This window comes from Ctenopharyngodon idella, chromosome 7, assembly GCF_019924925.1.
Source record: "Ctenopharyngodon idella isolate HZGC_01 chromosome 7, HZGC01, whole genome shotgun sequence".
Taxonomy (NCBI): domain Eukaryota; kingdom Metazoa; phylum Chordata; class Actinopteri; order Cypriniformes; family Xenocyprididae; genus Ctenopharyngodon; species Ctenopharyngodon idella.
The window spans coordinates 26,242,004-26,269,458 of NC_067226.1; the positions used below are offsets into that span (position 1 = coordinate 26,242,004).

Here is a 27,455-nt window from a genome sequence, read left to right on the forward strand (position 1 = left end):
AAAATATGTTAAAATAGATAAATTTTTTATATTATTTTAAATTATAATAATATTTCACAATATTACTGTTTTTACTTTATTTTTGATTAAATAAATACAGCTTTGGTGAGCATAAGAGACTTCTTTCAAAAAGTGTGTCTGTGTGAATATATATATATATATATATATATATATATATATATATATACACACACACACACACACACATTTTGAATTTGTATATATATAGTAGGCTACAAAATAAAATGTGTGTGCATATTGTATTTGTTGAAAAATAACCATTTAAAAAATTATGTGTTTCCTAACTTCATTTTAAATGTAACATATGGTCAGTGTCTGTTAAATCAATGCATGGAACTTGTCATGCATCTGACTGTCAAACTGTGCCAGTGTGGTCCATGGTACGGCATTAGTTTCAGAGTTTTTCTGCACGGGATGTTTTTAAAAAATGCACATTTGTTTTCATTCAGTGCTAATCCAGCAGAAGAGTGACAAGTTACAGACTACCATCTGAAATGGTCTTTAACAATCTTTTCTCCTGCTGAAACTAAACAAAGCATGAATCTTTAACGAAGCAAGCATTGTTATTGTTTTTGTCTGGTGCTCTGTTGCGCAACAATCTGCCGTAAGACTCCAGCACCACAACGTAGACTCGATAACCCTTTTCCCTGATGTCCATGCAAGGATACCAAGAAGGGACGGCATGTAACTATCTGTAAAGCACTGTTTACATGAAACAAAATCCACCCAAGAATTAAACCATTACATTTGTGGGAACCAAGAAGTTACACAGATATTTACACATACCGAAAGACCACCCAAAGCATGCATGCAGATAAATCAGTCAATGAATCAAGAGATTTACTTTATTTATAAGATTAAGTGAGATTATTTGATGGGTTAGTATGATTTTAATGCCCCAGCATGGCTCAATCATGAGCTTTTGTGTTTCTGCAAAACCGTGTTACAGCCAAGATTCCCAGAAGCTGTTTTGACATATATACTCAAGGATTTCGACATTCCTGTCACACCGACAGCTTTTTGTTTTAGAAATGATCTCATATGTTCCGTATTCACCTGAAGGGGAGTCGACAATCTCGATGACATTTACAGCTGCATTTACTGTGGAATGAGGCACTATTCTTGCAACCGTATTAACGGACATGCATACCAATACTGTACCTAAATCATACCATACCTACCCTGCTTAAATCAACACTGCAACTGAACAAACACTTCACGTCAACTGTCCTCCCCTTTTCCATTAAAAACTCAAAGCTAAAATTTCCAGAACTCTGACATCTGCCTCAACAAATCACAATGCATTTCCAAAGTAGTCAAATTATGAACTAAATCCAAAAACACATGTAAAACTTGTTGGCACAGAGCTGTGTTCTTTAAAAGAGATGAATGAATGCCAGAAGTACAATAATTCAGTCAAATTCGTCATCTTGAAGTGCCCTTAGGGATACAAACGTCTTGTGTCTGTTACTACTAAAGTACAGATACATTACTGTAGCTCAAACAGCATTTTAAAAATATCTTTTGCAATGTTATTTCAGTTAATGTTTCTATATGTACTTGAAAGAGTTATAGTTAACGTGTTTTAGTAGTAGTATGGTAAAACATTTATAAATGTGATCAGGTGCATAATCTATAGCTAGACACTTTCGTGCTTTTTACCACAGTTTAAACAAACAAGAATTTTCATAACTTAAAATGAATCAGTTTTAAGTTGTACATCCACTGCCAATGCATCCTATCAAACAAGTAACAAATTTCATACTTAGGGGGCGTCTACACAACTAAAAACTAAAAAAACCTTTTATGCGTTTTGCCTGTTCATTTACACGTCAACGGCATTTTGGGGGCCTGAAAACACGAACTTTTGAAAAAGTGCAAGTTTTTGAAAACAATACCGTTATCGTCTCCATGTAAATTACAAAAAAACGAATTTGTTAAAATGGTGGCCTCATGCGCATTACGTGCTCGATACTTTCACCATCTTGATTGTATTCACCGCTCTGTAGAAGAATACATATGTGCGCAGGCGCGTAGTGTTTCTTTACAAAGTAACAAAGTCGCCGACTACGGCCTGGCATGAATAACACAGCGCTTATAGTCGTTTTCGCAGATCTGTGTGAACGGGAATCGTTTTGACAAAGTTGTCTTCTGTACGCGAATCTTTTTTAAAAACTTGTACCCTCAAACATCTCAAGTAAAACCAAATCTGACCTAAATTGCACGCTACAAATGATTCCTTTATTATCCACTAATGCTTCTATGCAAATAAAGCCCAATCTGGGTGCCAAAACCGGTTTAACAAGCTGTAACTTTGGTTTGTGCAGTAACGCAAGCATTAGTGTTAGGATTAATACCAAAACCAGAGGCAGTGAATTCAAGCAGCCAGCCAACGCTTGACTCCACTTTTGGGGGTCAACGCACAGTGCTTTCTCTCCCTCCCGAATGGGGGAGAGTGGGCCTCCATGTGGGCTGGAGGTCAGCTCTTTTGGGGGGGCCGGCGAGGAGGACGTTGGGGTTTGAGGGCATGAACCCTGGCTGTCTTCACTGCCTTTGCTCAGTTGTTGCTGGAGGGTTCTGATGGTGGTGGGCTGGATGGCGTCTTCTACTAGGGAGCTCCAGGTTTGGTCCTTCTCCCTCTCGTCTTCATCGCCGTCTTCCTCCTCTCCACGAAGCTTGGTCAGAGTTTCATCAGCAAACGGGACGCCTTCAGGTAATGCATCCTCCAAAGACAGACTCTGGCTGGCCCGTGTCATGGCCAGCGGGACGGTCTCATGATTTAGGATCCATGGTTCAGTCTGAGTGCACCTGTCACTAGTGCTCGGTTTGTGGCTGGAAATGGTTTTAGCCCCGCCCTCCCCATTTTCAGCTGTGTTTGAGATATGGCTACAGATACACAAACAAAACAGAGTGTTTGAGATGAAGATTGTCTGAAAATGCTGCTTGTTGGTTAAAGTGAACACAACCCAAAAATGAAAATTTACTCATCATCATTAATATTTGTTGCACGATGGCAATAGCTCAAGCTTCAGTTCTAGTGGGGTTTAAACCTACAACCTTTCAGGCACAGCTCAAACTAATCACAATACAATAATGCAGGCCTGTGGTAAACTTAAAAGAGGAACTGTAATTTACATTTTCCGGCATACAAATAAGAAAATTTCACTGAAGTAACAAAAAATTATATTGAACACAAATAGCACAGTTTTCTGTCTTCCCCTTTTCCCTGGATGCAGTCCACAATGTCCCAAACATGCAGTTTGCCAAAGAATGTTGCTCTGCTTCTTTGTATTAAACTCATGTGGGCATCCAGACTGTTTTTCACAGAGCTTTTCTTCTCAGTATCGTCAAGCATATCTGCAACTTCAGCAAGATGTTACTGCATTTCATTTGTAAATGACAGTTTATTTTAACAAATAACTGTGTGACTGTGACTTGACTTTGTGTTTTCTGTTAATCAGCCCTGTACTACAACTCCACATATAAATGTACTGAGACAGAAAATTGCTGTGTTATCTTTTAAGCTAAATATTAAAGTAAACAACACTACCCAGAATCATCTGTACCTGTTTGATGTGTGGTGAAATCCATCAAGAGAGCTTGTAGACAGTCTGCAAGGTTTAGAGAATCCATCCACGTAACAGGAATGATTTAACACTCGGGCTGCAGCAGGGTTCACTGATGTTGTACACACAAACACACACACACACATGTTTGTTTTTGTGAATTGTGGGGACATTCCATAGGTGTAATGGTTTTCATACTGTACAAACTGTACTTTCTATCGCCCCACACTACCCCTACCCCTAAACCTACCCATCAAGGGAAACTGTGCACATTTTTACTTTCTCAAAAAAACTCATTCTGTATGATTTATAAGCCTTTTGAAAAATGGGGACATGGGGTAATGTCCACATAAGTCACCCTCTCCTTGTAATACCTATGTCATACCCATGTCATTATACAAATTTGTGTTCTGATATGAAAAACAGAAACAGGCATGTTTGGTTTCCATGTTTTATGCAGACTTTCCATATACATAATGATTTTTTATACTGTACAAACTGTATATTCTATCCCCTTACTACCCATCACATAAAACTTTCTGCATTTTTACTTTTTCAAAAAACATCACTTAGTATGAATTATAAGCTTTATAAGTTATAAATTATAAGTTTTCCTACTGGGCACCAAAATGTCCCTACAAGGACAAGGATTTTGTCCCCATAACATAGGGTTTACCAGGACCACACACACAGACACCCATACTTGAAGTCCCTTTATTTATAACTTTAATTTAAAAACAAAAACAAAAAAACAATGCAATAAAATCTGATGTTGCAATAAAAAACCTGTTGCAATAACTTTACAGTAGCACACTGAAATCATTAACAAACCTCTTACCAGCAATCAGTTGCTGCTTAAGCAAGGGTATCTGTTGTTCATGGAGGCGAAGTTTGCGTAAGGCGTCGGCCAGTGAGGACTTCAGTAGCGTTATTTCATCTTCCTGTGCTTGGAGGCGCACCTCCATTAAAGACAGCCTGTCTGGAGATCCTGTGCTGCTTTCTGCTGACACATCATCTAGATGAGAACAACAATGCATAAATATAGAGATCTCACAAAGAACGCGTCTGGGACAAATGCCACAACAAAATAAAAATGTATACTTTTAATGAAATAAAAAAAATAAAGACAGTACAACATATACTACAATTTTGTATAATTACTTAAATACTTCACAAATTGAAAAATATATCATTATTTATTTGCATTACAGTAATGAGATGCAAAGAATCTTAATGATCCTAAAAGGATTAATTTTCTTAATGCATGATAACTGTATGGTTTTGGTTATAAGTGAACTTTTTATAACCTAAAAATGAGCTTCTAAAAGAAAAAAAGAATACAGCTCCTTAATGTCTTAAATTCTAGAATGTAATAGAAGCTGCATGAGAGTCATTAAGTGTCTTAAGTGCAGCAGGTACAGCCTGAATGTTCTGCCCTCTAGGCCTCAACATACTGTGCTTGTAGTATTTAAAAATGGATATATCTCTGTTCTCTTAGTTACAATAGGGCAAAGGGCGCCTTTGACAATGGTATTCTGTAAAAATGAAGACCATCTTTTTTGCATTCCGATTCTGACATCCAACGGCACAACGAGACACTTTTTCTCTTATTCCTTGAATCTCGCCCGTTTACTTCCACTTGTTACCACTGTATTTCTGCCATCACAATGTGCACGCAACTGCAGTGATGTAACTGTGACGTCTGCTCCCAAATGATCTATATGCTAAGTTGACAAAATGATCTTTTAGCAAATATATCCACCAGAATGATTAATTGCTCATTCCACCTATTTTACTAGTCCAAGTTCATCTACCAACAGCCTTGTTAATGAAGTGTCTGTTTTCAAATAATAAATATTGTGTAAACTAATGTGTTCAGCAATTTTTGTACATTTTATTTGGCATCATTAAATTTCAATTAATATAGTTTATCAGCATTGGCCATTAAAAAAACCATATAAGGGACCATCTAAGTGCATGTCAGAAAATCTGACAGTGGGATAAAACAACAACAAAATAAGATTAAAGGGATAGTTCACCCTAAAATGAAAATTTGATGTTTATCTGCTTACCCTCAGGGCAAACGCGTTCTGATGACGGAAGTGATGTCTCGCGCTTATATTTCAATGAGTGCGAGACATCACTTCCGTTGTCAGAGCGCGTTCAGACCTCACCAACCGGATGCGCTCAAGGCAGTTGGACATAGTGGTGTTTTAGAGGTAAAAAAATGATATAAATACTGTTCGGTTTCTCGCACAAACAGATCGTTTCGTGTCTTAGGACATCAATGTGTCGTCACGGGCCGCAGGGTTTAATTTGGATTTGTCTGTGCATGTTTTTTTTTGACTCTTACAGATGGGAGTTACCATTGACAAGCATTATACGACTGACAGATCGCAACGGTTGGAGTTAAAAATCATCATTTGTGTTCTACTGAAGAAACAAAGTCACCTACATCTTGGATGCCCTGGGTGTAAGCAGATAAACATCAAATTTTCATTTTTGGGTGAACTATCCCTTTAAGCATCGAAAACATAAATAAACAGCCAACTTTTTAATCATACATGTCAAGAGAAGCCTTACATATTGGTGTTGTGTATGGCTTTGGCTGACAACCTGCATCAAAGTGATGCGACTCGTATTCCTGATATCCACTCTCACATACTGGCCTCATCCCTACAGTACACACCTATTTCATCATGCTACAATGACCTGGAATCTGGATCTGTTTCTGTCGCAAGATTTTTCAAGCCTGAAGCATTTCTTCTTCAGTGATAACAGATAATAATTTCAACCTCCCCCTTAGTCTCTATTTAAACATTCAAATAGGGGTGGGCGATATGACCAAAATATTATATCACGACATGAGTAATTTTACTTTAAATAAGGTTTTTATAATATCAAAATTTTTGATACTGTAGAAATTTTATAATTTTTGTCAACCAATGTCAATAACAAAAATCTATACTAGCCTGACTAAATAAAAAAAACAAACTCAAGCTTACTGAAGACATGTAAACAGTCAGTGATAAAATAAGAACAAATAAACTCATCAAAGAAAAACAAAATATCGCAATGTAAATTTTTTCCAATATCGTGCAGCCCTAAAATTAAATTTGCTCTTATTAAAGTTACAAAAAGTGATTTCTCTATTGTTGTTTGATTAACATGAATGACAGACAGCAGGAGTATTAGGCTGCTGTCACTTTAAGAGCTGCCCGGATCCAAAATACTGTTACACATGCATTTCCTTTCTCAACTGTTTATGTTCACTTAAGGCAGTGGTTCCCAAACTGGGGTACGCGTACCCCTGGGGGTATGTGACGTGACAGAGGGGGTACGCGAACATTTCATTTCATTCTTCCCCATCTTAAAATAACATTAAAACCGAGCATGTATTTCATGACACAATGACGTAAATACATGACATCCAATCAAAATACCACATCTTTTGCGGTCAAACTGATTAAATCCATTTCCACATAAGCAGCGTGTATATGGGTGCTGATAGGTTACGTCAGAGTCTGCTGTCTCAGCAGCTACATTACTGCCGTTATCGACAATGTACCTGTAGATTTAGCACTTACTAGCATGAAAAACAAATAGCCTGGCACAGACGGTGCATGTAGAGATCAATTTAAGATTTAAACTCTTGATACAACACATATCTTGTTTTTAATGTTGATAATATTATATGAGCAAGAATGCAAATCCAATCCACACGTTTGCAAATGTGACATTGATTTTATAGAACAGTTCAACAAACAAATGGGTAATATTAAGTGATGTTCTTCACAGTATTGTCAGTATTTACTCTATTTTGCAATGAAATAATAGTTCCAACGAAAGCCACAGCAGAACTACAACAGACACAGTGGTGTTATGAATCTGCGGCTTTGAACAAATTGTTCGTGAAAGTCATTGATTCAATGATTCTTTCATAAATACAGCCACTTGCTTCATTACTGAATGAAAGAATGACTCTGTGACTTACCGCCACCTACTCGCGGTTTTAGTATGTAAAAGAACCACTTTGCACGTTTATATCATCATTGCTTGTTTTACTATTGAACTTTTTTTTTATTTAAAACATTATAATTGTTGTAAAGGTATTTGGTATTTATAAAGATAATAAATGCACTGGAAAGTCAATTTAGGGGGCGAATATTGTCCCTTAATGGAAAAGGTGCAGTCTAAGTGGAAGAGAGGGGGTACGCAGAAGGATGGTAAATGCCTCAGGGGGTACTCCACTCTAAAAAGTTTGGGAACCACTGACTTAAGGCATAAATGACTGAATACTTGCAAAGACAGGATTTTGACACATACAAATGTGTGTATATTTAACCGATCAAGGCAAATAAAGCGACAAAAATAACTCAATTCAGTACAAACACGCTCACTGAGCAGCAGCGTCACCTGCGCGCATCTCGCTGCCTATTGCGCTTTAAATCACTTGTTTTTAAACCACAATGTTTAAAAACACATGCAGAAGATCAGCTTTCATGATCACGCACACAGCACAGTAACGTCACGTGAGTGTAACCGTGATAGAGAAGATAGTCCAAAATCTCTACCGGTTCACAAATTTCTAACGGTTAATCATGTCTACCGGTATATCGCCCACAATCAAAATTTATGTTTACAGCAATGCACCTGCAACAGAAGTTATTGGGGCAAGACATTCCAGAGGGTTTAAAGTCGGCATAAAACAAGAAAAAATGTAGGGTGGGACTTGATTTTGTCTATGGGGAATTGATTAGACAGTTGTGGTTTGCTATTGGTCGATCTCATGTGAGTGACAGGCTGTCTCGCCCTCACGCCAGTAAACAGATCATCAGAGAAGAGGGGAAGTCGCTGTAAGAGGAGGGGAAGTTATTTTGATTAAAGATTATGATGGAACATGAATTAGAAAAAAAAAAAAAAAAAAGAAGCGCACAGATAAATCATTTATAATAAACACTGCAATGTTCCATTAAAAAAAATTATTGCCAATTTTGATTTCATGGGGACTTTAAAAGGTAGAAATGAGAAGCTCAGGCAATATTATTCCACATAAAAGACTGTTATTTGAGTAAAATTGCCAAAATTGGTATAAATAAACTGCATTATCAATTCTAGTAGTTGAATTACTCAGTACTGTATAGATAGTTACATCATATTCCATTCTGTTATACTTGTATGCACTGTGCAAACTAGCAGCTAGTAAGTTTTATCACACTAGTTGGTTGTACTTTATTTTACAGTACGTGCACTTATGTGTACTTACCTAAGAAAGTACTGGTAATATAAGGTAACTACATGGGTTAAGGGTAGGTTTAGGGTTAGTTATTACCCAGTTATTGCAATTACTAAAATAAGTACACTGTATGTCCATGGGGAACAGGACTGCAAAATAAAGTGCTACCAACTAGTCTTATATGAACTTATGTGTTATTTTAATTCTGGTGCAAAGCCTTTCCCCATAGACTTGGGTGATTATCATGATTTATTTTTACAAACTGAGCGACAAATCTCATTATTTTCTGTGATATTACAAATCAATAACATTCCTTTGACAATTACACTCTTAGAAGTAAAGGTTCTATATAGAAACCTAAAGGGTTCTATCAGGGGTTTCATATATAGAACCTTTTAGGGCATCATTTTATGGATTTAGTTCTAATTCATTTTAAATTAAATTCTATGAATGAAACTGCATGTAAACACACTGAAATAACCTGTTAAACATTCACATATTATGCAATCATTTAAGACATTTCTCCTTAAATAGAAACTTTTTGGCATAAAGCTTTCTTTAAAACTGAGACAAGAAGGGTTCTGCATAGAACTACATTGAACCTTTTTTTCGATGAGTGTAAATTATAGTGTGACATTACATGTTTCACTCAAAAATTAATGTATCTCTTACAAAGCAAGGAGAGACATGATCTGTTTATTAGACAAGCTGCTGCAAATGATTGACTCAAGTTCTTTGAAATACAACAGGAAGTGCGCACAACCAAAGGTCCAGACATCCTGAACCACAACGTGAGGCGTTTTGTGTTCTTTCAGACAGGGACAAAAAAAATGAAGCCTTACTTTAACTCTTTTTTTCTCTCTCACACACAGAGACTTATAAACAGGGCTATTCAACGCCTCTGGATGAAAACCGTGACTCCTCTGCTCTCTTCCCACAATGGGTTCATTGAAGATGTAGGACGCTCTCATCTAGCTAACATGTTTTTCAGTTTCACAAAACCAACCAGCGTCCAAAACCACAAATACACCACACAGATTTAACCAGGGCCAAAATGCTACGAGCGCACAGCGGCCACAAATATGGACTAACAGTGAATCTACTAAAAGAGCCTGAGAATCATGAAGCACTATGAATGCTACAAATCTTGTAATAGCCCTGTTTGCTTTAAGTAACTGCATATGGTAATGAATCACATTTGTGGACAAAATAAGATCTTTCTGTATAATCAGTTATCCTTTTTGGGTCACCTATTCCTTTAAACAGTGTTTGTCTAGAAGACTTTACATTAAAAAAGGGTTAACAAAAGGAGTTGAGTTATAAACTAAGAATGCTTGCCAACTACAGGGCTGCATTGACGATTTAGTCTGACTTTTCAACAAAATTTATACAGTGAACACAAAAATTAACTAGGATGTGGCAACAGATCTACAGTATATTTACATCAAAGTCAACCTCTGGCTGAACTCCATGTGGGCCAACGGTCTCTTAACAGACTGAAGACAGGCAGATACATGCACAAGAATCAATCAACTTAAGATCTTACATGGATAGGCTAATTTTAATGCAAATCTGCCAAGATGTCATAACTTGTCATTCCATGCTGATATCAAATCAGTTTTTATACACTGAGTATTTCCTTTAATAACATATATAAGTTATAGAAAGGTTTATGAGTGAGCTATAGAGAACTATTTTTTACATAAGTACAAGAATGTTCAAATGTAAAAATCCTATAGGCTACAATTTGCATAAATGCAATAAAGCCAATGGTTTAACAATTACAAACTTGATCATCATGAAATTTACAACACAATGTAAAAATGTAGTAAAACAACAAGATTTACACCAACTACAATTAATCTACACGAAACGGAACTTAAAAACTGTAGCTATGATTTAAAATGCAACTTGTGCCCCTACTGCTGTGTTTTAAAATAATGGGTGAGTAGTATGGAATATTGTTTCCGCCACTGAATAAAAAATAAAAAAAGTATAATTGCAACTTTTTATCTCATCTTTTCTCAGAATTGCGTGATATAAAGACGCAATTGCGAGCTAAAGTCAGAATTGCAATATTTAAACTCACAATTGCAAGTTATAAAGTCTGAATTTTGAGTTATAAAGTCAGAATTGCATGATATAAAGTCGCAATTGCGAGTTATAAAGTCAGAATTGCGAGAAAAAAGTCAGAATTGCAAGTTTATATCTCGCAATTCTGACATTATAACTCGCAATTATGACTTTATTTCTCGCAATTGTGAGTTTATATCTCGCAATTCTGACATTATAACTCACAATTGTGACTTTATATCTCGCCATTCTGAGAGAAGTAGTCTCTTTTAAAAAATTACTTTTTTATTTTTTATTTAGTGGTGGAAACAAGCTTCCATAGAGTAGTTCCCTACAGTATTTTGTTCCTTCATAAAAGGTTTTTTTTTTTTGGTAAAAAATGTTGATAAATATAGGTTAAACGTGTCTTCTGCAAAGTTCAGCATATTACAGTGCAAAAACTCTACTTGCAGCTCCCGCTATTGTGAAATGGGCACAGAAATAGTTAGTGGCATTTACATGTGTGGTGTAAAACAGATCAATGATTCCAACATTAAGACCACCTATGTTCTCTCTGTGGTAGATTCAATGCAGTCACAAAACAAAAGGTCCGAGTTGCCAAGTACATTCTGTGTCAGTACAGCGAATTGCAGTGTAACACAATACGACCCGACTGGTTTGGACCGTAATCAAAAGAAAGGAACAAAGAAGTGCTCTATTTTTGCATGGTAAGTTCATCATTTTAGCTGTGTGTGGGGATTATACAGATTCAATTCAGATGCCCAACATATACAGATCCAAACTATAATTCACCATACTGTCTAAACACCTGTTTGAATGAGAAATACCAAATGGTTTATAATGAGAGACAGATGTCTCAAGAATCCAGTCTTTCCACATTAACTTAATCCATTCTTCCCTTTAATCTGTGAAGTTCCCACATTCTGACTGGTGTAAAACTTCGAAACTACTTCTAGATGAACAGTATAGTATGATGTGATGTTGATATGATGTTTCTTAGATGTCCAGAGTGGTTGTTAGCATGTCGGTGCAGTTGCTAAGATATTCTGGGTGGTTACTAAGTGGCTACTGGCCCAAGTCAGAAAAGCCCACCCCAAGTGTCTATGATATTCTGGTAATAAGATATAACTTAATGCCTCTTTCGATGTCAGTCTATTGGATTTCTTGCCCATTTTATCATCCACCATGAGAAAAATCAAGTTGAAAGCTCAGAAAAGTAATAGCTCAAAAAAAGTTTGAAGTATCATATATCTCCATAGCACAAACTGCAAGTTCAGCCCAAGTTTAATACTTGGGGTTTGGTCAAATTACTAACCTTAAGTATGAGCAATAGTAATAGTCATGAATGCCTTAGAATACAGCAGTAATAAATCCAGTTTGCAAACCTAACAAACTCAGATATGAGTCACATTAATTTCACAGTTCACACACATTAATTTCTGCATTTCAACAGCGTAACAAGTGTTTCTTGGTGGCCACTTAGTCTACTTAAAGTGTCCCTTTTATGCTTTTTCGAATATTTTCTTTCAAGCGAATGTGTAATATAGCTATAAGTGAATGTAAAAGGTCTGCTAAGTTTTAAAGATCAAAGTACACAACAAATAAAGTTACTGTCTTCTAAAAGAAAGAATCGATTCTGAACTGCTGAAACGAGTTGTCAGCAATTACAGTCTCACTTCCTGTTACAAACCTACGTAACAATGTAACAAACTTGCATAATGCCAGTCTATGGTCCTAATCGGCTGCCTGTGAGCAATGTCTACTTTGACCCTCAAACACAGTAGTTGTAGCTGAGACCTGGAAGAGTTTGGTTCATGTTGTCGACATGTTGAGAAGACGCTGTTTTCAGCGCTGCAAATCCACTTTGCATGAACTTAAAAAGGATGAGGACTCATGCTGGAATTGATATGGAAAACCATCGTTCCTATTCATATCATTGTGCATCAAGCACTGAGGAAGCCTCCGGAGCTGAAATTCAGATATGCTAAATAGGCATTTTGTTTCTGACATGCACTATATGCAGTAGACCAATCACAACAGACTGGACCGTCTGACCAATCAGAGCAGAGTAAGCTTGCGGTAAGGAGGGCTTTAGAAAGACTAAATCTTCAAATGAGCCATTTTCAAACTCTTTGAGAAATTAGGTGATGTGTAATGTATGAGAAAATCAGTGGTGTTTTTTGACCTTGGATGCATGTAAACCTATTGTAGTAGACCTCCAAAATCAAATCAGAAAGCTTTAAAATAGCATAAAAAAGGCACTTTAAAATGCTACACGACTATCTAAATGTAGTCCTCTAAGTACTAACCTTATTGCTGCTATTGTGGTCAAGAAGCACACATAAAAAGATATTATACGGGTCTTTTTTTTGATTGCACCTATTAAAATCAAGCCAGTACGCAGAAATGCAGAAAATGCCAGTAGGCTGGTAACGCTGGAACTAACAAGGCTGCGATTATGTGGCACAGTCTGTCTGCCATCTGAAAAAAAGAGTGGGCGAGAACGGCAGAGATAGCAACAGGCAGTAAAAAAGACTTAAATTGGCCTCCATGAATTTACAGTACTGTCATTTTAGAAACCAGAAGCATGAGGACAATTGTTGAACAAAGATCGGTCAGTTTGGCCATGTTCAGACTGCCAGCAAAAATCTTTTTTTTTGTTTTGTTTTGCATATCCAGATTTTTGGACAGCAAAAAAAAAAAAAAAAAAAAAAAAAACACATGAAATCTGATTTTTTAAAAATCTGATTCAACCCACATATGGAGGCTGCTTGAAATGCATTTCCAAACAGATTTGTGTCAGTTGTGTCTCAGTCTGGACACTCTGGCTGCTTAAATCGGATTTCAGACTTTTGCAGTCTTTTCGGTCTTTTGTGTCTCTCTCAACGCGTACACACAATGACAACGTCAAAACTGGTGACGGAAATGCAGGAAGTATTCAAAAGGTGTTCAAAAACTTCAAATGTTATGTCCAAAGATTTCAGAATTTTCCTGAGTGAAAGAGGAGTTCTGCACCGCAACTGGACAGGCCGCTTATCTGGAGAGCGAGATGATGCACCTGCATTTTTCCTGCATCCATTTTGAAAGCCTCGTCACATACACAGGTATGACTACGTCATTACCAAAGCAACCCATGCAAATCTGGACACACAAATCTTCTTTGATTTTTATCACTCGAAATTGATATTGCGGACAGTCTGCCTGAAAAGATTTGTTTTGAGAAAAAAATCTGATTTGCCTGCAGTCTGAACACAGCATTTCATTAACACCAGACCAGTTTCTATCTGAGGGTTTCATAAGGTCTGACAGTTGTGCTTCATGCCAAATCTATCAGACGATGTGAGCAGGCCAACTGCACTCCTGAGCACATGAGGAACCAATTAGTGGTTTGTGCTCATCTGGATTAGTTTTTTTTTTTTTTTTTTTTTGGTTTTTCGTTCAATAGTTTTTGCTTTCTCTCTGCATATGAAAGATTGCAAACGAGCCTTATAGGTGAGAAAGAATGCTTGAGAGAACTCACTCTCACTTGCCAGTTTTCTTGTTTCTTAACTGGTGTGTTTTGTCAATAACTAAAGACTATAAAAAAAATTGTATATATATATATATATATATATATATATATATATATATATATATATATATAATATATATATATATATATAAATATATATATATATATATATATATATACACACACACACAACTATATATACAATTGTACTAAAGTATAATTATATATACATATATATATATATATATATACATTTATTAAATGAAAATTAATTAAAATAATTAATTTTAAGTTTAACTAGGAAATAAATAGAAAGCTAAATATAGAAATATATATTTTTAAACAATTTCTAAACTTAAACTAAAATTAAAATTAAACTCAAAATATAAAAGTAAAATCTGGTCTCTGCAATTCTACTTATTTTTGGTTCATTTTTGTAGTATACTTAGCTTTCATTGCTTTACAAATTTGTGTTTTTACAGAAATATTTTTTCACTAGTATTTTTTCCCCTGACAGTTTCTGTTTGAGATAATAACCTTGACACGAGCACAAAGCAAACAATTAATATTCATAATAAATGTTTGTGAGAGACATCAGTATCTCAGCTGAAAATCTTCAGATAGGTGGAGCCTGAGACCATTGAAATGAGCCCAGTGAGATTTGCAGGGCCAGAGAAGCAGGCAGTCTGTAAATGTTTATGAACAAAGAAGACTTTTTAGCTGAAAACATTTGGAACATTGAGCACATTTAGAGTCACGTTGATATAAGAGAGAAAGTGACAGAGGAAAAGAACCACAGAGATGCAGGCACAACATCAGATTTGTATATTCATGAAAGAGAAACCAATCTGGATTTGGCCTACGTGGTTTCTTTGAACGTCAAAGCCAACCCATGTCCCAAATTACATTCCCTTATTCCCCTTCCGTTTCCCTAAATGCTCTGCTCTCACATTCTCGCTAATGCAAACCATATGCAAAAATGTGTTTATCAAGCTATCAAGTTAGTCTAAACAACTAAAACAAGTGTTGTTTGCACAAATGAAACATCATATAAACATCTTTTATATTACAGGGCTGTTGAATGCTTGAATCTGATTGGTTGATGAATGTTCAAGAGACATGATCAAGAGAGTCAAGAGGCATTTATTTATCATTTGCATAGTAAACACTGGGGAAAACGGGGCATTGAAATGCTTCTTTATACATCACTTGACTTTATACGCTTAAACAGATTTAATTTAGGCTTTTATTTACATATAAACATTGGGGGTGTGGCGAGGCAGTTAGCTCACAAGATGAGACGAGACATGAGATTGAGTTCTCGAGACGAGACGAGATTTTTTACACAGTATTTTTAAGAAATCCTCAATGGCGAAATACATGACTAGAAAAATAGTCTGCAGGTGCATTTGGAATGGTTTAACTAATCATTTTGTAATGAATGTCATTTCAGTTATACTTTTTGAGTATGAATTATCATATGCTGTAAAAGACGAGACAACGATACTCAAGCACTGTAAAAAGTTTTGCCACAAACTAAACTGACTGGCTTCTCTCCTGTATGATTTCACATGAGTCTCTTCAGACCTTAGAACTGCACAATTTATGAGCTTCTACAACTTTTGACCTCCTAACTGAACTCCTTTCCACTAATTGATCATAGAAATAAAAAATGAATAGCATAGTTTTCTTTTAGTCTTAATAAGTGCAAACAATAATTGCAACCATAATCAAAGTGCTCTCTCAATATCCAAAGGGCAAATATAAACCAAATTTTTCTTCAAGCAAGATACAGAGCTAAGAGATGGTTACAGCTACACAGCCCAGCATAATATTGGGAGATATCTGCATGCATCAGGGAGCCACTTTCAAAATGCATGGTATTGAATTTGCGTTAGAATGCGTGCTCGCGTTTTACTTTCGCTTTTGATTTCGCGATCGCCCGTACTCTGTGAATAGCTGAGCGCGCATTCTGTAAGATCAGACATTTTTCAGACGCTTTTAGGCTCTGTTGCACAACGAATCCTCCGCCATGGTCTTGTCAGTCACTTACTCTCGTCATGTGATCAGTGAAATCTGATTCCCGCTGCACTACGTACGGTTCTGCAGCTCGTGTTGGATGAAGCGACCATTATCCAGCTGAATTAAATGTCTTTTATTTCTATAAAAAGCAAAATGACAGTGGAGGCGTAATGTAGCGGTGGCATATTATATCCTAATTTCACCCTCAAACTCCATCATGGCAATATCGCGAGACAGCTTTTCACCTCGACGAGAAATCTTGTGGCACGAGATCTCATCACACCCCTAATAAACATCATTAATGCACACATTAGATATCGTAAATGGAGTCTCAAGCATGTTTGCTTGATGTGTGAGAACCAATGAGGTTCATTCTCGTGTGTTATGCAGCTTCTGCAAGAACCAATAAGGTTTGTTTTCAAGCGTCAAGCAAGTACGGTTGATCTGTTTATGTTTGCTGATCAATGTTTATATGTGAATAAAAGCCTAAATTCAATCTGTTCATCATATAAAGCGATTGTGTCTCTTGAGAAAATTTTGACTAAACTGCTCAATTCATATGAACTTTTTGAAATGTCAAAATGGTAGTTGTGTGGTCTGTCAATAGAGAGTACAGAACTGACTAAGATTTTATTAAAAATATCTTCATTTGTGTTCCAAAAATGAACAAAAGTCTTATGGGTTTGGAACAACATGAGGGTGAGTAAATGATGAGAGAATTTTCATTTTTGGGTGAACTAACCATTTAAGACCATTAAAAGACCACTAAATATTTTGCCATTTTTGGCTTGGCCCATCTTTTTGCCCAGGAGTGCATATGAGCGCCAAGCCTACTTGACAGAAAATCATAAGCAGATATCAAGATAATGTACAATGGCTAGTTTGTTCATGATTTACTGAAAATTTCTTAATGCATTGTTTAATTCTACTGAACTGTTTCCCTGTCTGAAACATAAAAAAACAAATAACTTGCACTCTAAAAAATAAAAGCACAAAGTCAAACAGCTCAGAGTAGCTGTAATCCCAAAGCAAAAGAGCATGCAGAATCTGCAAGCCCAAATAAAATAAATGTTAAAATAAATGAAACACTAAAAATAAATTAAACACTCACGAGCAACTGTATTTCAACCGTGGTTTACAAAACCATATGCTCCATCCAAAACAGTTTAGCTGAACCATGCCTGTGAATCATTTGGTATCCACCTAAAACTGATTTTGCAACAATTTAAACAAACCATGGGAAAATCTGGATTTCCGCAAAATCTAAGCTGAATTAAAATCTAATATTAGTATGTCTGTTTTCACTTTGAGCCATGATAATAATAAACGAAAGTATCATAAGCCCTATGTGGTACTTCTCCACTTCAGTTCGCCCACCTCTCGCTGCTCTCTTTCCTGTCAGTGTTGCGTTGCACCTCTTATGGCTACGGCGGAACTTCCTGTACGGCACTGTCCGCCCCTGCATCTTCATTCTTACTCAGAAACACAAATTTACCTCCCACAACGAGACAAAGAACATGAAAAAACTTGATACAAAAACCTTCATGACTTATTTGAAGAAACTAGCTGGGAGGTTTTGTAGTGTTTCACCAAACAATTTCATCAGTTACGTTTATTTGTTTCTACAGGATAAACAGAACCAAATGAGACTGATTCGATCCAAATTTTCCATTAGAAATGGTTTCATCCAAACCTATTCAGATCTGTTTCTGTTCAGTCAAGTGAGTTATGAAAGAAACATTACGTCTCAACAAAAATTTCAGTATTAAACATGATTAACTCAAGCAGTTCATATCTTCCAAACTCAGACAAACTCTGTACACAAACTATGTAGAGTTTCAAAATGCTATCAAGATCAACGAAATTTAATTTTAACACATCACACAAGAATTATATTTAAAACAGATTCTGTAAATGTAAACCAATTCTTTAAAGTCAACATGAAACAGAAGTTGAGATTGTCTTTTCTTCCTTATTGTGACGTATATCTGAGTGAAACGGCTTCTTAAAAAAGAAAAATGTAGGGCAGGACTTGATTGGATCGTTCAATATTTGTGGTTTGCTACTGCTGTGATGTCATGTGATTGACAGGTTGTCCCGCCCTCATGTCAGTAAACAAGTCATCAAAGAAAAGAAGAGATGTCGTTGCAAGAGGGAGGGGAAGTTATTTTGATGAAAGATTACGAGGGCACATGAATTTAAAAGAAAAATAATGATGTGCATGGATAAATCATTTATAATCAATACTGCAATATTGCAACAAAAAAAAAATGAATCGTAAAATTTGATTTCATGGTGACTTTAATAATCTTATTCAAGGTCCTTGCTTGTATCTCATCTAAAATTTAAAACCTAAAATCTATGTATTTACAAACTACCAAACAAAAACTGCTCCCACAGAAACACAAATTTTCTGACATGTGGAAAGTCAAACACTTTGACACAATGTCAAATTGTCAATCACTGCAGTTGCACCAACCAATTATCTGATATTTTGGCACTCATCACCTCTGACGCGATCCAGACTTTGAGGCACCTGAGACAGAAAGACAAGCTGGGAGAAATTAAGCATCTGTGGTAGAAGCATGATGCCAGAAGGCTTCCGCTATGATATTTACTGCTCTCCACTGGCCCAGCATGTTACCAGACAGTAAACATAACAAAAGCACATGTGGTGTCACCGTTACAGACATCCTTTCAGTGCTGAAAACCTACACTGCAAGCAATCACAAACTACAACACCCTCATTATTACCAAATCAACAAAGCTTCCTAGACAACAAGCAAGCTATGGCAAGCGGTTTAAACATTTATTACTTAAAATAACTAGTATTTATTTTATGCAACTAATATTTGTTTTTAAAATACTGGTAAGTAATCCAACAGTGACTGGTATCATTTTCAATTTGACTAATAGCTAATTTTAGTATTTATTCCAGTTTTTCTTGTAGCAACTTAATAGACAGTATATTCTAGTTGTTACTAGAAGCATTTTTTAATCTTACAAGCAAAGTTTTTAATTGAACTATGAATTAGTCATTCTGAATAGTCAATACATATGACTAGAAAAAACAACTGTAACTAGTGAGGTAAGAATTGTTAGTAGCACGTACTGGGATAAATACCAAGGTAACAGGGTGAAAAGATTTACAAAATAATAAATACTAGTATGAAATGAAAAACTACTAGTGGCTAATTGAACAGATACTAGTCTCTACCGAAAAAAATAATTAATATATTTAATATATAATGTAAATAAATAATAAATTAAAAATTCATTTAATTAACAAGTACTAGTAGTTAATGAAGAGTTAAGAGTTTTGGATTACTTATAAACCTTTATTTATTTATTTATTTATAAAAGTACTAGTAGTCAACCATAAAAAGGAAACTGGTCAGTGCTAAAAATTAACTGTTAAAACGGAAAGAGACAGTGTGATGAGAGAACTATGAAGGCCATCAGAAGAAGCGAGACTTGGCTTGATTTTTTTTTTCTTTTTCTCCTTACAAAAATGACGCAATGAACTGCGGCCGTTGTTGTTGTGGTTGTGTAATTGAAGACTGAATGACATTAAACTAAAATATGATAAGAAAATACATAGAACAATAGATTTTATATTAATTTGATATCCAATAGTACACAAAGGGCTGCGTATAACAGTATCTTCTCAGAAGCAACATAAACAAAACGTTAAAAATAAGTGAAATTGCAACAACTGCAAACGCTAAACTGCTAAATACAATAGTTTCTACAGCTAGTGTTACTTTAAAGCATAATAAATTAATATGGGACCCTCAATTTAATAAGTTATCAGAATTTTCTTTAATTTATTTTTTTATTGGCAGTGTTCTAAGATTGTGTATTGGTCTCTCAGCTTGGCCAGGCCTGTTGTCTGGTTTACAGAAAATTTGTGCACCTTTCAGCTAGCCAGACTTGCCTAGCCAGGCTAGGAGACCAGCAAAGACCAGAAAACAAGTTTAGGCTTGTTTAAGAAGCTGTTTTAGCATTAAATAAAATCGCCTTACCAGTTTTCAATAACTGTGGTAACTATATGTTGTCGGAAACCTGGTTACTATGGTATATTATTGCGAGGAAAGTGTGATATGTCTGTTACACACTGCAATTATCACACACTTCAAACTATTTTGAAAGTGAACAAACTGTCCATTTGTAAATACTGACAGATTGTATTGGCTTAGAAATTATGTTGCCAAAGTGTTTTGCAAAACTAGTTAGTTGGTAAGTTTGTCTGTAAGTTTATCGTTTTTAATTATATTATATAGACATAAACATAGTAAGTTGACAAGGCCAACAGTATTTAGAAAACTCACCAAGACTATTCGTTGATCCATCCATGTCTGAGTCAAACACTCCTTACAGATCTCGCAAATATTGGATTATTCTAGAATATCCCATTGGCAGAAACGCAATACATATCTCCATATATGCTGTCAACAGCATTGCCAGGAGCTTACGGGACCCTCACACACACCAACACACCCGTGGAGGTGCCACTGAAGATTGCAGAAGTTGCTGTAACTGTGAAATCACGAATCCAGGAAATGAGCAGAGAGTGTATCTGTCGCATGAGGCAAGTGCACGCTCTCACGGGCTGGATTTACTCCAGGAACCGCGTCCATGTAAAGTTGATTGAGAGCGTGAGATTTCTAATTTATCCTTCTAACTGCTCGACGCGAAACTGAAATAAGTCGCGCTACTTCCTTTCTGTACAATTCCCCCTCCCAAATCCCGTGTAAAGAAAAGGTAAAAACATAACTTTGACAGCTACATCTGTAGTTTTCATCCAATATCGTTCTGCCATCTAGTGCCGATTGCGTGAATAACACACTGAGGCCCGGAACCAATGTGAGTGGAATGTTCTTCATAGCGTTTCAGGGGGAAGTTGAAAGGCGACGCACCAGGAAACCAGCCGGTGCGTGTTTGAAGGAGACTTGACAGCAGAATGAGATCTGAGTGGATTTAATGGTCGTGAGTATTGATAAAGTATTATTTAGCGTTCTCTTGCAATTTAGAATTATTTTATTGTATAGACTAATTACATTTATAGAAAAATACAGATGTAAATATCATAATAATGTAATTTAAATTATATAATTCTATAGGCTATAATTATATTTCTCTGAGAGATAGATAGATAGATATCACAATAATGTGAATATTATTGCATTATGTAATTACTCTAAGATAGATAGATATTAATGGGTAAATTATTACATTAAAAAAGCAGTAATACTCTGATAGTGATTTTTTGTATGTTATTCCTTTCTAGGTTTATTTCAGCACATTTGTGATTCATCTGCTGTGGTTTGTGATGTCATAATCATGAACGCCCCTCGTCATCTGTTTCGGATCCAGTGCATTGGGTGCGTTGCACGGTTTTTGGGGACGCCTGTACAACGAGTGATCCTGACTGGTGGGGCACATCTGCAAACCCCTGGATCACAGCACAGCAATGGCCAGGTACCTGCTTACCTCTGAATAATGGTGGTTTATAATCTGTGGGCACCTGCATTAATGCCTGTGTTCTTCTGTCGATTTATTTTTTCCCAAGTTCTTGAGGCCATTCCATTGCAGTGCAGTTTGTTCCACGAGTCGTCCAAACCAGACAGAGTTTGAAAAGGCAGTTGAACATCAGACGCAGCATAAAGACAAAACTTTGGTCACACATGATGATTTATTTGAGAGAGCTGCTAGAGACTCAAAGACCAAGGCTGATTTTAACAGGGTCGTGGATGTTTTCAACAAGGCGGACATTCGGCGACGAGGACACGTGGAGTTTATTTATGCTGCCCTGAAGAAGATGCCAGAATTTGGAGTAGAACGAGACATTACTGTTTACAACAAACTCCTAGATGTGTTTCCGAAAGAGGTGTTTGTGCCACAGAACTTCATACAGAGGATGTTCAACCACTACCCGCGACAGCAAGAATGTGGAGTACAGCTTCTGGAGCAGATGGAGAATTATGGTGTGTGTTTGTGTTTTTGTAAGAGAGAAACCAAAACTGGTGCATGGCTTTAATGATTTGCCAATTCTTTTCTTTCTCAATTTTAACAGGTATCATGCCCAATGTAGAGACAAAGGTTTTATTGGCTCAGATATTCGGGGAAAAGAGTCATCCCATGAGGAAGTACCAGCGTATCATGTACTGGTTTCCCAAATTCAAGCACGCAAACCCCTTCCCCATCCCACATGTGCTCCCCAGTGACCCAGTAGAACTCGCTCGATTCAGTCTTACCCGGATTGCCGATGACCTGGATGCTAAAGTAACAGTCTATCAGGTGACTCTTTAACTTACTACTTTAAGCAGTCGTAAAAACCTCAGTTAGCAGTGCATCACTCTAGCAGAACCTGTTCAGAAGTTTGTGATCAGTAAGATTGTTTAATGTTTTGCAAAGAAGTCTCTTATGCTCAGAATTTGATTTTGATCAAAAAACACAGCAAAACAGTAATATTTTGAGATATTATTACAATTTAAAAAAACTGGTTTCTATTTTAATATATTTTAAAATGTAATTTATTGCTGTGATGGCAAAGCTGAATTTTCAGCATCATTACTGCAGTCTTCAGTGTCACATGATCCTTCAGAAATCATTCTAATATGCTGATTTGCTGCTTAAGGATCATTTTGTTAACACTTCACAATAAAGTTCCATTTGTTAACATTAGTTGACATGAACTAACAATGAAAAATACTTATAAAGCATGTATTAATTGTAGTTAATATGATTGATTTTAATAATGTATTAGTAAATTAGTACATTAACTGATTAATAATAGCTTTAGAAGAATCTGTCATTGTTAGTTCATGTTAACTAATGTAGTTATGTAATGGAAACAAATGGAAACTTATTGTAAAGTGTTACTGACATTTCTTTTTAATATCAAGGTTGAAAACATTAATATTTTGTAGAAACTGGCATCCTTTTTTCAGGATAAAGTAATATTATAAATGTCTGTACTGTAATGTTTGATCAATGTAATGTGTCCTTGCTGAATAAAAGTATGAATGTACTGAAAAACAAAATCTTACTGCCCCCAAAATTTTCAACAGTAGTGTACATCTTTAAAGTATTTGGAAATAAAATCTTAATAAATGTATTTTATTTCACTCTTGTAGTATCCATCAACAGACATCACAGAGACAGGAGAAGAAGTTACACTTCCCCATATTATAGGTATGTAGCTCTTACCATTAAGGAATATTCTGGGTTAAATGCATGTCGTCTGTATCTCAGAAAATAATAAGAACTCAAAACTCAGTTTGTAAACACAACATGCTTTGGCATTCTTTACAAATGGATGCTGTCCAACTTTTTGGTATTTAACCTGAAATATTCATTTAACTATAATTTGATCACTGTGCTAAGAACCAAATGTAATGCTTTTATAAGAAACATTTCTATTTTGGAATACAAAGTGTAATACAAGTGACTGGACACTTTTAAATTGGAAATTGGCATTAAAAGGAATTTTAAATACTGTTTGGTGAAATAAAATAAGCACACAAAACTAAGCCCATTGTATCTTGCTTGTTATTAGGTATTCAGAGTCCAGACCAGCGCTCTCTTCTGGCCAAACACAATCCCTGCAGGCCTGTGTATGTGGAAGGCCCATTTCCACTGTGGCTCAGGAAGACTTGTGTTCATTATTTTCTACTTAGGGCAGACCCTATACCGCCTGAGGAAAAGGTACCATAATTGGGCTAATGATGGCATTTAAAGAATTTGCTTAAAGAGGACCAATTATGCTTTTTTTTTTTTTTCCTTTACATTTACTTTCTTTACTATGAAATGTTGTTGTTTGAGCGTGAATAAGTTACAACCCAGCCAATATTTCCATGTGGGTTTTTGATGGGGTGTCACTTGGGACCTTCATGGGCAACCCAATTGGGGGCCAGAAAATGTTTTCCATTGGCTCCACATGGGCCCTATGTATGTTAGACCATGGGGCACATGATGGGTCCATAGTGGGCTCTAAGTGGGGCCCATATAGATGTATGGGCTCACTTGGGTCCCAAATGGGTGCTAATAATGGGGTCAGGGTGGGCTACACACAAAAACCTTATGGGGCCCACATGGGTAATCACACTGGACCCATTATGTTTTTGTTTTTTTTTCCACAGTGAGTGAAAATTGGGCCCCATTTATTAATTTCTTTAAAGATTCCAGTGGGTCAATTAATGAGCTACTATGCATAATTCACTTTCAAACCACCTGTACCTGACTAAACAAAGAAATCCTAAAATCAGCTGATTTTATATGGTGCTCTATATATTTTAAATTACAAGATCATCAGCTTATTAGAAGAGAGCTCCATGAACTCAATTTAGTGTGTCAGATAAAGACATTCAAAACTTGATAGTTAACTGCCAGTATTATCATTTTCATTCTTTACATAACGGTTTAGCTGCGCTAGTTTGGCTGGCTTTAAGTTCGTTAATTCTTGAGTCTGCTGTTACTTAATTCTAAAATCTTTTAAAATTATTTAATAATATAAAAGCAACAGTAAAACTTGGTTAATATAAAATAAATTATACATATCTTACCTTGATAAAGTGTTTTTTTCCCAAATGAGAAGGCGGGATTCGCGGGAAGCACACATGCCAATCGTTTTGGCTTGTGGGGAAGGTGGTGCAAGTGCTTTCGTTTTGAGCAAATTTTTTGTAGATACATATAAATAAAAAGAAATGAGTCATGGATCATGGATTATTATTATATATTAAATTATTACACAATCATATAAAACAAATGAAATACTTCAAATTTAATTAATTTAATAAATCGGTTGAAAATGTTTATACAATTATGGCAGTTACCCATAATGTTATAAACCAAATCAGAAAAAAAAACAATAAAAGTAATTATAGCCTAATATAGCCAAAATGTAGCCCATATGGGACCCTCAAATAAACAATAATGGGCAACCTAACTGGGGCCCACAATCAGCCCATTAAAGTGCTCACTCTGACCCCATGCCCAGATGACACCCATATAACCCAGATAAAACCCATGTGGGGCCAACATGGACATGTTAGCTGGGAAAGCACAAAGTCACTCAAAAGGGAGTTCTTCACTATATCAGTATGCACCGTTTCTGAACTCCCTGAAATGCCTCTGTTGTAATCTTGAGTTTTCTTCTGGGAACAAACACATCACAATTTTCCTCATTTCAAATTAGGGTAGTTTACATGACAACGATGTACTAAATTTTTTGTGTGTGTGTGTTTTTCACATACAAACGACAACGTTAACAAAACTATCCTTGTTCATACGGATCTGTTGGCGATGTCAATTTGTAAAGAAACACTACACGCCTATAGACTGAACACGTAACACGCATGTGCATGAAGTCACCGTTTTCACAAATTTGTGTTTTTGTAGTTTACACAGAGACAATAACAGTATCGTTTTCAAATTGCACTTTTTGGAAGGCTTCATAGAGACAGGAACTAAACAGAGATACTGACAAACTGGGAAGAGAAGTGCTGCAACAATGTCAAATGTGTGAAAAATGTTTTTTGAACATTCAAGCATGAAAACCTATTCTAGTAGAGCCCAGAAACAAAAGTCAAGACTGTAAAAGGGCATAATACAGCCTCTTTTAATACATAATACTTAAAAGAATACAACAATAGATAATAAAATTAAGAATTCATTCTTTAAGAATTTACATTCTCGATTATGTATTAGCATCTGGTTTTCTTGTAGGTTGAGGAAGACTTTGACCCTGAGATGATTGGTCCGGAGCAGAGTCTCTTCTACCCTCAGCGAGTGGAACTCGACCTGGAAAGAGACTTGGGTGATGATGAGAGTTTCTATGTGGACGACGGTGAGACTCGTATTGCTTTGTCAGCTTGGCTTGAATTAAGTAATTTGCATATCACCAATTATATACAATGATTTCTGTTCATTTGATCCTGCAGTGGAAGAGGGGCCGATTTACGCCATGTGTATGGCCGGTCAGGGTGACCAAGCCACTCTGTCTCAGTGGATTTCTGGTCTACAGGAGACCTGCCCCATATTGGGCCAAATCCCCACAGTGTTCCGTTTGGAATCTGGACCTAGAGAACTGCAAACCTCGTCGGATGCACAGCAAACCCCTAAGCAAGAGGTTGAAATAGATCAAATTATTGAAGAGGAACCACAACGCTCACAAGGAGTGAACCAGTGAGAGTCGTTTCACAATGCCATGCATTTTATCAAGAACTCAATGGAGATCTACCAGAGCATGGTAGTTATACATGAATCTAAAATGATGAAGCTCATTGAATTAACTTACCCGATACTGATTGATGTTTTGTCAGTTACACACTATTTTTGAATTGAGATCTGTCTACATTATGCAAAGTTGCTCTATGATGCGTAGATATGTCATAAACTGATCTGGCAGTGCAATAAAATATACATTTCTCCATTGTTTTGATTTTGCGTGCATTTTTTTTTAATCTAATAAAAATATTTTAATGTTTTTTAGTGCTCATTTTAAGTTGGTAAGTATTAAGTGTTCAGAACAATTTTAGTTTTACTATTCTAAGAAAAGTAGACCTATATTTTTAGCCAAACGTCTATGCAATCACTGCAACATTTAACAACATCTCGGTCATAAAAAGATGTATATAAGGCATGCTAAGCTAATTAACACATTTTAAATTAAGGACAAGCAAGCAAAAGGAATTATATGGTACAACAGATGTGGATTGATGAGGGAAGCAGAAATTATTACAAGTTTAATTGTCCTTGTTTTAGACTAACAAACTGTTTGCTAAACTATATATGATCTGATTCTCACTTTTTTTAAAAGAAAAAAAAAAAGCTTTTCAAACCAGTGGTCTATATGTATAGCATTAACACCACAGATAATTTAGCAGGTTAGCTAGTATTTTACTACACGGGACTGATTTAAAATTTTAGTAGATATTTGTCCAACATAAATTACATTAGATTGTACATTTATAAATTGCCATGAGGGAGAGTAATCAATCACCTATTCAGACGGAAATTCTTA

The 27,455-nt window shown here is 36.0% G+C and overlaps 2 protein-coding genes across 4 annotated transcripts in view; one reads left to right on the top strand and one right to left on the bottom strand.

Moving 5' to 3' along the window:
• Positions 1-21,096, bottom strand: part of eml3 (EMAP like 3) — a 45,786-nt gene extending 24,690 nt beyond the window's left edge. The window contains exons 1-4 of one of the 2 annotated variants that reach the window (XM_051898604.1): positions 20,761-21,096; positions 4,426-4,602; positions 3,588-3,699; positions 2,446-2,907 (exon numbers count right to left, since the gene is read on the bottom strand). In XM_051898604.1, the coding sequence (XP_051754564.1) occupies positions 2,446-2,907; positions 3,588-3,699; positions 4,426-4,602; positions 20,761-20,785 (776 nt within the window). In that variant the 5' untranslated portion in view covers positions 20,786-21,096. The remainder of the gene's footprint in view (positions 1-2,445; positions 2,908-3,587; positions 3,700-4,425; positions 4,603-20,760) is intronic. The other variant, XM_051898605.1, reaches the window with a different exon arrangement.
• On the top strand, positions 21,045-26,866 carry ecsit (ECSIT signaling integrator). 2 transcript variants are annotated; one of them, XM_051898620.1, is made up of 9 exons: positions 21,045-21,193; positions 21,318-21,418; positions 21,720-21,910; positions 22,002-22,416; positions 22,506-22,729; positions 23,569-23,626; positions 23,991-24,139; positions 26,159-26,279; positions 26,374-26,866. In XM_051898620.1, exons 3-9 carry the CDS (start codon positions 21,773-21,775, stop codon positions 26,619-26,621), a joined length of 1,353 nt encoding a protein of 450 aa, XP_051754580.1. In that variant the 5' UTR covers positions 21,045-21,193; positions 21,318-21,418; positions 21,720-21,772; the 3' UTR covers positions 26,622-26,866. The 2 variants fall into 2 exon arrangements, with proteins under 2 accessions (XP_051754580.1, XP_051754582.1); XM_051898622.1 differs by having other exon boundaries at positions 21,318-21,415.
• Positions 26,867-27,455: the final 589 nt, after the last annotated feature.

Coding starts and splice junctions, on each gene's coding strand:
- ecsit (XM_051898620.1), top strand. CDS start 21,773: ATGAACGCCCCTCGTCATCTGTTTCGGATCCAGTGCATTGGGTGCGTT. Junction 21,911..22,001: donor CACAGCACAGCAATGGCCAG/GTACCTGCTTAC, acceptor TTTTTTCCCAAG/TTCTTGAGGCCATTCCATTG. Junction 22,417..22,505: donor GGAGCAGATGGAGAATTATG/GTGTGTGTTTGT, acceptor CAATTTTAACAG/GTATCATGCCCAATGTAGAG.